We start from the raw sequence: 12,693 nt of genomic DNA, 5'->3' as shown, positions 1-12,693 counted from the left end.
TCTCTTGATAAACTTTTGTGCTTTGAGTATTGACAAACATAAGGCGTATATTTAACCATGTCAGAAGGCAACCTTAATCATGAGTACTTTTAAAATCTACTAATCCAAAATACGACCACTTAACTCATCTATCTAAATTAGCCGGACAGCTGTACTGGGGACGCAAATGAGTTGTCGATTGGCATGTTTAATTAAACATGTGATGGGTCAATCTATTTAATTAAAAGGATTAAACAAGTCAAACACCCACATATGACCTATTTAAATTAAATAAGTTAAAAATATCAACCTAAACACGACATGTTTAACTATACCATGTAAAACAGTCAAGGTGAAACACATGTCTATCATAGATAGATATGACAACCCTAAAACCTGTTTATTTTCGTGTTGTCTTTTGAGCCGGGTCAGAATTGCCACCCCTAAACTCATGGTCATAGCTTTTCAGCATTAAGTCCGCATTTGATGCTAATCCACGCAAGTTACAACAAATTCAAACTTAAAATTGCATAATCTATCAGAATACAAAACATCACACTTCTACATAACCCCATGGTCCCCATGGATATCAATAACTTCTAACAACCGTAAAAAGCAGAAAATGTGAAGTTATTTTATTACCCTTTTACCCTCATAGGTATCTCCTTGCAAGGGCTCGGACCTTTGTATCAAAATGTGAAGAGGTAACACGAGATCCAGGTAGGTAGAGAGGATTCAGAAGAATCTGCAAGACGTTAAACAGTAACTAAATTAAAGAATATCTTTGATTTATATGTTTATTAAAACCAAAATGTAACGAATTTTCACTTTTTGCCTTTGTAAGATAAAAATGGTTTGCTACTGCATATGATACAGGTAACCTTCTATAGCAAGTAAAATGGGGACACGGGAGTCGGGACACTAGCCATGTCATCCATCATTTTACATCACTATTTACCTTCTACTGAAGGTTACTTGCATACAAAGGTAAAAGAACCCGAAAGCATGTGACATACAATGAATAAAGACAATTTTTTTCTTGCATTCAATTCAATCCAATTTTTATTTTTTTAAACTATAAAATCTTTAAACACTTGATAAGGTAAACTTGCCTTTATATAAAGCTCATGGACCTCTTGAAAGAAGCTCTTAATTCCATCATCATTACGGGAGTCATGAAGCAACATCAATCGTGTATGTAAAGCTCGAGTCAAGAAAATTATTTATATAGAAAGATAAAAAAAATTCACAAATTATACTATTGAAAACAAAAAACAATTAAACAAGCAAGAAGGATATGACCCGCTGTCACGTAAACCGACACCACCAAATCATTGAACTGTCAATTGATTTTAAAAACCTGGAAACAGAATAAGTTGAAATAAATATTTTATCATCATCATACGATTGTTAGAAAGGGTGATTATGAGTCTTACATAGCACTTGTAGTCCACGCAAGATCCTGTACAACATCCAAGGCTGCATGAAGGATGAACTGATGCTGATGTGCAGCTTCTTCTTTCTAAATTGTCATTTCAAATTATGAGTTTCTTAATCAATACGGGTGCTCTAGAAATCTTTATATAGTTCATAATAGCTAACAGATGTGAATTTCCAAAGTTTGAAACTTAAAACATGGGTTGCATAGGTTTAAGATTTACGAAGGAAAACTGTTATATAGTAACTGATTGATAAAATTCACAAGTATAAAGTATTAAAAGAAAACATACTTTAGGAGCAGTTCCCAACTTCGGCCTCGTATATAGGAATATCATTTCTGCTAACGATCATAGAGCATGCTGTGCTAAGCCATTCTGGTCCACTAAACAACTAAAAGTGGACTAGATTATATGCATATCTGCAACAAGATGATGAAGCAAGTGTTAGATATATTATATAACCAATTTTGAGTAAATATACATACATCTATGATGAAAATACACTTGCAAATAAAAGTTCTCTCTTCAAATGCAAACTTGATCCTAAAAATCAAAGGTTAACTAAGTGAAATCACAAAGGTTATCTATCTAGTGTGTACCTTTAAACTAGTATGTATCATGATTCAATTCCATATACTCAAATTTGATCTTAAGCAGAGATAACTACTACTACATCTTAATAATTTCATAAACACCTAGAAAATTAAGAAAAAAAGAAACCCTAACGAATACCAAAGAAGATCAGATGAGATGCATTATTATCAAGGTTATATATATATATATATTTAATTGCTTATAATATGTGAATGATCGATCATAAAAGGTATGAGCAGAGACACGTACAGTGTAATTTGATCCGCGAAGAAGCCTTTTCTCCGATCCCCTTGGCTTGGGTCAAGTATAAAGTATGAAAATCAAACTTACAGTGAAACCCCTCTAAGTTAACTTTTTACATTATCGGTATACAAGTATTATCATCCGAATATATGCAATTTTCGTGGTTCCCATAGATCACCCATTATTATCTATAGTTAGTGTAGCATGTTGGGGAACTTCGGAACTGAATAACTTGGATTATTTGAGAGTCGTATGCACTTTTAGATTGAAACTATTTGGTGGTTCTCCGATCAATTAATCGGATAAAACTTATATGCGAAGAGAACTTTGATACGTGTCTACTGCCTAGCCATGTTTCCCTCTTCTTCAGTATTCCATAATTCATGTTTTCGTTAGTTGGTTGTTAGTTTTATGTTAGTGGGATAGTGCATGTACCAGGTAGTTTTCTTTTGTAGTTTTTCATTGTAAGCTTATTTTAAGGTATGACCATTAGTGTTTTATTAAGAAGAAAATTAACAAAGTTTTATGGTCTATTTCTCTCTAATGTTTCTCGGAGTTCAACCTGCTCAAAGGGTTATATCTTGGGAGATTGTCGATCTCGAATCCGACTACTATCAAACTTCATATGTGATTTTGCAGTGAAACAATACCAGAGAGTATGACAAAAAACTATCGAATTTTTATATCAGGGATTAGTATTTGAAAACTGTCAAAACTCAAAGGCCAGTGACACTACACCTTGGACACTGCTGCTAAGGCTATGTGTAGTGGAGGGGCTACAAATGGGGGCGAATTATGACACGTGCCGCTCAGTCAGCAAAGGGGGCGAATTTGTTTTGGGATGTAATGGTGTAGGGGTTACAAATTGGGCCCACAGTATCTTTTTTTATTATTTTCTTTTTATAATTAAACTAATCAAATAAAAACCAATTTCTTCAAATAATTATATAAAAATGCATTAATATTAAAAAGAAATACAAAAAAATACATAACTAAAAAAAATACATAACTAAAAATATAAAAAAAACATATAGCTCAACATATACATATATACACACACACACAACATATATACATATACATATATACACACACACAACATATATACATATACATATACACACACAACATATATACATATACAAATAGTAATATAATATATATATATATGTACATATATATATCTTACACATACATATATATATAATAATAATATAAACAAATAAAACAACAGACATGCTGAGCGAGAAAAAGACCCCGCCCCCCGCCCCTTATCGCCTGGGGGAACGGTGTTCTAGCCCCATTTCGCCCAAAAATCGCCTGAGCCCACGCTCACTACACATGGCCTAAGGGTGTTGTCACCTTGAAACCCCCGTTCGTTAGGAGAAGCATTATAATAAACTCAAACAAGTGTGCACCGACACCTCCCAACTTGTTTAATGTATATTGTGATTAATTGATCGACGGGTCAATCAAATTACACTAAAATATATAACATAGACGTGTAGCACCTCAAAAAAATAACATTAAATGCACCCATTATTCCAACTTATCAAACTCATTTTGACGAAGTTTACATAAAACTAAGGTAGCGTTTGGTATGCAGAAATGGAATGACCCATTATGAGGGAATGGAAAATAGTATGTTTGGTTGACCAAAGAAATGAAATGACCCATTACATAGTCCATTCCATTCCCTCTAAAATACCTCAATTTCATTCCATCCATACCCCATATTTTTTTATCATTCCATTCCCTCCTTCACCCTACATAACCTCCACCACCCTCCCAACATCAACACCCACCACCGCCACTGCCACCCAGCCACCACCATCACCGTCCACCGCCGCCACCAACCATCGCCATCGGTGGCAGCTACTGAGCATAGCCAGTCGCCCGCCGCATATATCAACCATCACCCCACCATCACACATGCCGTCCACCGTCACCGCTGCCCACCGCCGCCGCCACTGCCACCAATCACCACCATCTACGTCCTCCGCCACCACCACCCACCTCCACAAACCATTGCCATCAGTGCCAGCCACCCGCCGCATCCATCAATCATCACCCCACCATCACACACGCCGCCCACCGTCATCGTTGCCCACCACCACCTCCACCGCCACCCGCTCCCACCACCACTCACTATCATTTTAATTTTATTTTTTTTTACCTACCAACAATACAAAATAATGATTCATTTCATTCCCATGTGGTAACCAAACATTTCATTGGAATGGTAATAACCCATTCCATTCCTTTGTCCATTCCATTCCGTTATCCATTCCGTTATCCATTCCATTACCCCATACCAAACAAACCCTAACGTAAAGAATTTAGAGCATCATTTTCAATTAGAATTTATAGACCTTTTTAAGAGTGTTTGCCTTGAATTACTTTCATACCAATTGCTCCATTCCAAAAACCCTCAAACCAAACACACCTTTCATTCAGAATTTCATATCAGTTGGTTGTTGCATCACCCATGAGTCATCAATAAACAGGCAACCAAAACCTTTAAACAAATGGGTTACAACTCTTATGACCAAATCTTGGACGATTCTTATTTTCTTTAATATCGAAGCTATGACATTTGAGGGACCAAAAAATCTTAACTGGTTTGAAATCATCTTAAAACTTTGTTGTCATCGAACACCCAGCTTAGGGCACCCATTAGCAAGTGGTAAGTCCACGTTGTCAATGGTCCTAAATGTCCGTTTCACCATCTTATCAACATACAAAGTTCCATCTAAATGATCACACTCGTGTTGTAGAATACGAGCCTGCCACCCACAGGCATCCACCTTTATGGGCTTCCCATCTCGGCCCAGCCCGTTAACCTCAACCTCTAGGGACCTTTCCACCAATGCTCTATATCCATCAACACTGCAAAACTCACACCAACAAACAACCATTAGATCACTACCATCTCGATCGATGTGTTACAATAATGTTAAGATGGTATTTAGATGTGAAAGTTGAAATCTATCGTTGCGATTAAAGTACATATAATCAAAATTCAATATACATAATTGGCAGGTCAATAATTATCTCGATGCTTATCAAAATCCAATTCCCATTTTACCAAACCCAAAGTTATGTACTAGGGGTGGAAATCTTGACCCATTCTTCAAGCAATATGTTAATTTGCATGTGGGTTCATTAACCGGTCAAAGCAGGTCACGCTTATATAACTTCCTCACTTAAAACGGGTCGAAATTGGTATTAAATGAGCCAATGAAGTAGAAATAATGTATTAAATACAAAAACTAAATTACTACAATAAATATATTAATAATCTAAATAATGAATTAAATTTTTTTGAAAATTGTACGTATCAACACTTAATACACTTTGGCTCACATAAAGTTTAAAACGTTTGACCTATAACACAGCCCTAAATTGCAGTCGATATCGGTGCTATAGCAGTGCTATAACGGTTATCGGACCTCTAGCAGAATATCAGTACCGATAATATCAGTGATATTGGACCAATATATCACCGATTTTCCCCCGATATCAGACTTTAAGTCTTAATTGTCAATTTTTAGTGTTTAATGTTAGTGTTTTAAGTCTTAATGAGTTCCTACTTGCTACAATTGTTAGTGTTAGTTGCAAAAGGTTAATCTGTTAATGGTAGAAGAGTATACATAATTGTTAGTATTAAGTTGCTATGCTATATATATATAAAGTTTGCACGATATTAAAAGTACCGATATCCCACCGTTATCTCACCGCGATAACCGATACCTCAAATATTGGTCCTTGACCGACATTCGATATTTTTCTGCATTAACTGCATAAACCCTAAATCCCTAATCCTTCCCATACCTTAGTAAATGAACTGAAATTGTCACAATGAGTAAACTCAATTCTCAAATATTTACTTTCTCGACCAGTTAGAGTTTTTCTTAATAAATGGAACGTGTAATCATACAAATTGCAGACTTGCAGTCAAAATGTTAAAGAAACTATCAATATGTTTAGAGTTTATTAATTAGATTGAAGGCCAGCGAACACACCTTAAGCAGCCTTCGAAAAAGAATGCTGATTTGTTGCCCTTCTTTTTGAGTTTCGGGTTCAAAATAACCTGCAATTTCAAGAATCCAATTAGAAAGCTTCAAAATCACAAACTGACATAAATTTTGCATACCAAAAGATCAAAAGGTCTTCTGTCTTGTTCCTTATTCTCTTCCTCTGGTGCATGTGATATATACTCTTTAGTATCCTCCAACACAATAATCTGCAAGGACCAAATTAAACCAATAATCTTCATTAATTAATTTCTGATTAATTAAACATAAACAATAAATAAATAAAAAAACTTTACTTTTAAAGGAATGCCAATTTGTGGAGCAGCAAAACCAACACCGGGTCGTCTCCTCATGACCTGCACCATATCATCAATTATCTTCTGGATCCGATCCGACCCGATTTCTTCAACCGGGACTTCCTTAGCGGGTTCGTGAAGAACCGGGTAACCGGCTTGCACAATACTCGGCAAGTGCATTATCTTCTTCTTTTAACCGAATAACCAGCTCGCCGGAGTCGAAGCGGTAGAAGAACTGAAGCCTTTATTAACGGCGGGAATGAATTGAGGGTTTAAGATGGGTTTATGTTGGGATGGGATAATTAGGGTTTTGGATTGAAGAAGAAATGGAAGCTTGACGTATTCTCCTACGGCGAGTGGTGTTGAAGTGAAACGTTGCGAAGGCCGCCGGATTACTTCCATCGCAGTTGATTTGATTGATTTAGCAATTCGGCGGTCGGAAATCAACTGGTTGCACATTTGGGCCTGCTGTTATTTTCTTATAAATGTTGTCTTTCATTTCATCAAAGGTGCACAAACCGGTCAACCAATTCCGAATATAGTCGGATGTTTTTCCCGGTTTTTTTTGGGTTTCGGGTAGGGTTGGGTTTTGACCGGGTATAGGTGGAACCGAGTCCGGGTCGGTTTCAGTTCCGGGTACAACTCCGGAGAGATACCCAAAGCCAGGTTCGTACCCGCGGGTAGGGTAGGGTATGGTCCGGTTCCAAGTAGGAATCGCCAGGTTGGTCCAGAACCAGTTTTTTTGCGCACTTCTGATTTCATGTAGATATAGTTTTGTATTGTAGAGAATATGTAGTTGTTCATGATTGTTAGTTCAAATGGTCAAGGTGAGACAATCAAAAGCTTAATCTAAAGAGGAGGTCTTGATACAATGGAGGTTCCGGGTTGGGCTAGCGGGTTTGCACCATACGTGAGTTTCCTCTAGATGGTGGTCTCCCGTACTAAAATAATGGAGATGATCAGATGAGTTAGTAGTCCGTAAACGATCCAAATTATCGTTAAAAAAATTTAGTTACATGTGGATAAAAAAAAGTCAAACTTGTTAGTTGTAACATTTCACTTGCAAGCTCGTGAAATTGCTAGCAAACCAAACCACATAATACCAAATTAGTATATATACCCCTATAAAACAATTATGGAAAAGAATGAAAACGAGGAGTGCATTTGCGTTTGCGGTTTCTGTTTCAAATCCAATTTTGGTTGATGAATTTGTCGTTCCTCGATTTTGGTTTCATGATGAAATTGGTTTTTGTATGTATCAAGTAGATGATCACTCAAATGAATATGCCACCATCGATGTAACATCGATTTTTCAAAATACCTAGTAATTTAAGAAAGTAGTTTTAAGTTCAAATGTAGCTAAATGTAATCAAACACCTTAATGTCATCGAACACCCTGCTTAGGATACTCATTCACAAGCGGCAAGCACATGTTTTCAATAGTCCTAAATGTTCGTTTCACCATCTTCTCAACATACAAAGTTCCTTCTAAATGATTACATTCGTGTTGTAAAATATGGGCCGGCCACCCACACCCATCAACCTTTATGGGCTTCCCATCTAGGCCCAGCCCATTAACCTCTTCCTCTAAGAACCTTTCCACCATATCGCTCCATAACCAAACTCTACAAAAATCAAAGCCACCCACCCAAAGAATACCATTAGACGGGTGCACATGATATAAAAAAAAGCATCTTAAACCGAAAAAATCAAAATAGTTGAACTGAAACAAAAAAACTGACGATTTTTATTGTTTTGTGAAACCTGAAAAACAGGGCCGGTTCGTGTGGGGGTTGGATTAAGGGTCAGAATTTTCGATGAAGAGTATAAAGAATTAGTTTGCTACAGCCTCGTATGTGGAATGTTGGTATACATTTGAATGGAATAGCTTTGTGTCAAAGAAGGCGGGTAATTTAGTGTGGCGAGCGGATATGAAATTGATGCAGTTTTAGAAGCGAACAATGGCTCAAGAGACTTATGATTAATCAATGACGATGAACCGAACCATAGGTTCCAAAAACAAAGTTCTTTATGAATAAATCAAAAACTAAAAATTACATAATTTTCAAACCTAACTTATACGAGAAGTTTAATAAATTTCATTAAAAACAACCAAACGATTTACAATGAAGTGGCAAGTAAGCGGGCAACAAGCTGCACCACAACCCCTTTTTGGATAGCAAACCCAATCCTACTAAAAACAAAGTTTCGGTTCTTATGGGCCGATAAGTTACTATCCATGACTTTCTGAACTTATACTAAAATAAAAAGAGATAAAATTGAAAACAAGATAAACTTAAAACTAATAAAAGATATTAAAAAAATTTCAAATTATGAAATAATCATGTATCAAGAACAGATCCCCTCATTGTTTTTATTGGCAATGTGGAATATTCCGGTTGCCTAGATCGCGTGTCTGGTATGTGAGGGGGGAGTTGGAAATGGCGGAACATCTACTATCTACTAGTGTCGTGTCAATTCGCCCAACGGGTATGGTGTATCTTTGCCTGTTAGTTGTAAGGTTCCAATGTTTATGCTTTTTCGACTCGTGATTTGTTGGAACTTTATAAGTATTCATGTTTGCTGACTCGGAAAGCAAAGGTCTTTCATGCGTTTTGTCTCATAACGATTTGGTGTGTTTGGAAGGTATGAAATCATTTGATGTTCGAAAGAAAGCTGACACACTTGAATAATGTAATAAGTGAGATCAAGCGTTGACCTTCTTGTGGATGAAGAATAAATCCAAGAGGTAGTCTTGACGTGGAAGAAGTGGTGTAATTTCAATTTTAATTCCTAAATATAAATATGTAATGTGGTGCTATGGGGTAGTTTATCTACTAGGCGTGTATGTGTGATGTATTAATGGTGGTTGTGTTTTGGTGTTTGCTTGCTTCTTGCTAGCCAGGTGTTGTATATATAAATAAAAATTTTTTTGCTGATCGTTAAAAATATAGATAGCTGTGAAAGTTTTTGTTAACCGTCAAAAAGATAGCTATGAAAGTTCTTGTTGACCGTCAACAAGCGAAAGTACCAACTAATTTCTTACAATATAGTAAGTTCTTTTATACACATACACACTTTTATCTTAAAGTGAGTATTAATTTCGTGTATACACAAAATACTTTTATATGAACGTGAAGTATTACATGATAGAAAGCTATCACAAGAATTACGAAACACGAAACCTGAAAAGAAAAAATAAAAATCCTGAACCCGTTGAACACACGAAACCTAAGGTTGATGCACTGTTTTGAAACCCGGCCCGGTCGGTCGGACCGGGACCTGATCTCAGAACCGGGCCGGGTGAGACATTTGACCAGTTTTCGAAAAACCCGGCCGGGTTTGGCGGGTGACGGTCGGCCCGGACCCAGTGACCCGACGGGTCGACCGGTAAAACCCATTTTTTATTAAATCTAAAATGAAATGTGTATGATGGGATTCGAACTTGGGTCATTTCCTAGATAGAAGTTACCCATGAGCCAATCAACCAAGATTCATTGATGTATTTATTGATCAAATATATATCATATATATTCAAAAAACAATGTATGAAATATAAATAAACATTAAGGTTTGTTATTATTATTATTTTTTGTTATTATTGGTTTTTATATGTATATGAATTATATATAAATATATATATATAAATTTATGACATCATCCGGGTCAAACACCGATCCGCCCTCCCGGGTCGGTCCGACCTTTGACCCGGTACGACGCCCTGGCCGGGTTGACGCTCGGACCGGGTCTGAAAACATTGGGTTGATCTACTTAGATGTTTGTCATTTTTTAGAATCTCAAGAGAGTAATAATATTCTTCTACAGATGAACACTTAAAGAAATCAAACACTTAACATTTACGAAATCTAAATCATCATCATATCATCATCATCATCGTACTCAGTATATCCCACCAATAGCAAAGCTATGGTAGGGTCTGAGGAGGGTAAGATGTAGACAGCCTTACCTCTACCCCATAAGGATAGAGAGGCTGCTTCCGGTGAGACCCCGGCTCGAATTTACGAAATCTAAATGATTTCTAAAAAAGATAGAAATGGCATCAACCCCATTAGGGTGTCACCAGATTTAATTTATTTTAAAAACCCTATAACAGTACGTAAAATAAATCACATAGAGCAAATCACTCCATAACCAGAAAGCAACATCTCATGATCATAATAATATAAAACATACACCAGGATTCACTGGCTTTATAACTGCACAAATGTTTGTATTTGTTTCTGAGAAGATATGATATCCAAATTCAACCGCGAACATGACCGAACCATCTCTCCGGCTATCGGGACCACCGGAAGGTTATCACAGTTGCATATCTCGATCATGAACCCATCCGGATCATGGAAGAACAGCTGGTCCACGTAGATTCCACCTTCTTCCACTCTCTGTCTCTTGTAGGTTATATCCATCTCCTTCAGCTTCTTCTCCACTGCTCCCATGCTCTCACACTATTATCAAAATTCAAATCAAAATTATTAATTAAAAAATATGATGTAAACACGTATTTAATTAAAGTTATCAAAACTCAACATATTTACAGAACAGCTTGTTACCCGTTTGACTTCTGTTTTGAAGTAAACACTATATTTTATTAAAAATTTATTACTATTATTAGAAAATATTAAGATTAACAAAATCACTTAATAACATGTTATCAAAATTCAACAAGTTTGGAGGGCAGCTTGTTTTCCATCTGTCTTAGACGGATGTAAACACATTTTTTTTATCAAAAATTTATTACTATTATTAAAAAAAATATTAAAATTAAAAAAATCACTTAATAACATGTTATCAAAATTCAACAAGTTTGCAGTAGAGCTTGTTGTTCGTAGAGCTTGTTGTTCGTTTGTCTTTCTGTCTTGATGTAAAGACTATATTTTATTAAAAATTTATTACTAATATTAAAATTAACAAAATCACTTAATAGCATGTTCCCAAAATTCAGAAAGTTTGCATGGACAACTTGTTGTCCGTTTGCCACTTAATAACATGTTACCAATTTTGTAAAACTAATTTTACCTGGAAGGAAATATGATTATCTTTGGGATTAATTTCGCTCTTTTTGGGCATATTATTCGGGTTTTCTGATTGCAAAAGATGAATCCCGATTGCATAGTTAAATAGCCTGCAAATCATCAATTAACAACATAAGTCACAATATCGATTTCAGCTATCAATAATCAATGATCAATCACTCTAGATTCAAACACCAATAGTTTTGAGGGGTGTTTGGCTAAGCTTTTGGAAATTGCTTATCTGTTTTTTTTTTTTTTTTTTCGATAAGCAATTTCCGAAAATGCTTCCTAACGAAGCTTTTTCAAATGACTTACATTTGCTTATATAAAAAACAAAAATAAATAAGCAAATAAGCAATTTTTAAGAGCTTAGCCAAACACGCCCTGTGTATAAAATAATACCATGCACCGTCGAAATCAAAGGATCCAGGCCTTCGGATGGAAAAGAAACCGAGAACGTTGGTGTAGAAATCAATCGATTCTTCAACCGATCGGCAGACGAGCGAGATGTGATTCAACGACTTGAGATGCAGAGGATTTCCGGCGGTTTCCTTCATTTTCCGACGTAACAATCACAAATTGGAAACAACGAAAATGATTACAGGATTCGAAATTATTATAGACGAATAATTATGAATTAATTTAGTGATCGATAGATATTTTTGTTTATTTAAATTTCAAATACAGACACGGGACGGATGGATGGAGTGGAGGATGAGAAGAACCGGTGGAGGCTATTTATAGATAGAAAGATTTTTAACAAGCTTTTGGGGTATCTTTTCCACGTGTCAAGATTATCTTACATATGACACGTAGGTTCCACATTGATGTAGGGTTGGCAACTTTGGCATATCTCGTCTCATTTTGTTTTTAGCTTAAACAAACCAACTCAACTCCCAGCTGTAAATATTAGGTACAGTGGGATTTATAATGACTATCTATCTACCTTTTTCCTTTTTTTTAATAAATAAATAAAATAGACGCACTCAAGCTAATATAGTAATATGTCAAATTCATGTAATTTTGTATGTTTAAAATTATGTAAGTTGAACACGATTAATTTACATTATTT

At 35.9% G+C, this 12,693-nt stretch overlaps 1 protein-coding gene and 2 pseudogenes across 1 annotated transcript; all 3 read right to left on the bottom strand.

The window, feature by feature from the left end:
- Positions 1-567: 567 nt before the first annotated feature.
- On the bottom strand, positions 568-4,356 carry LOC143565564 (transport protein particle 20 kDa subunit-like; annotated as a pseudogene).
- A 337-nt stretch (positions 4,357-4,693) lies between these two features.
- On the bottom strand, positions 4,694-7,047 carry LOC143565557 (peptide deformylase 1A, chloroplastic-like; annotated as a pseudogene).
- A 3,588-nt stretch (positions 7,048-10,635) lies between these two features.
- LOC143565556 (glyoxylase I 4-like) lies at positions 10,636-12,219 on the bottom strand. The gene is made up of 3 exons (XM_077052501.1): positions 12,024-12,219; positions 11,626-11,731; positions 10,636-11,054 (listed from the first exon to the last, which is right to left on the bottom strand). The coding sequence occupies exons 1-3, from the start codon at positions 12,176-12,178 to the stop codon at positions 10,800-10,802; spliced, it is 516 nt and encodes a 171-aa protein (XP_076908616.1). The 5' UTR covers positions 12,179-12,219; the 3' UTR covers positions 10,636-10,799.
- Positions 12,220-12,693: the final 474 nt, after the last annotated feature.

Source organism: Bidens hawaiensis, unplaced genomic scaffold, assembly GCF_021521415.1.
Source record: "Bidens hawaiensis isolate Kalapana, Puna unplaced genomic scaffold, B.hawaiensis_p1.1 tig00022408_1, whole genome shotgun sequence".
Taxonomy (NCBI): Eukaryota; Viridiplantae; Streptophyta; class Magnoliopsida; order Asterales; family Asteraceae; genus Bidens; species Bidens hawaiensis.
This window is presented reverse-complemented; position numbering and strand designations above follow the sequence as displayed.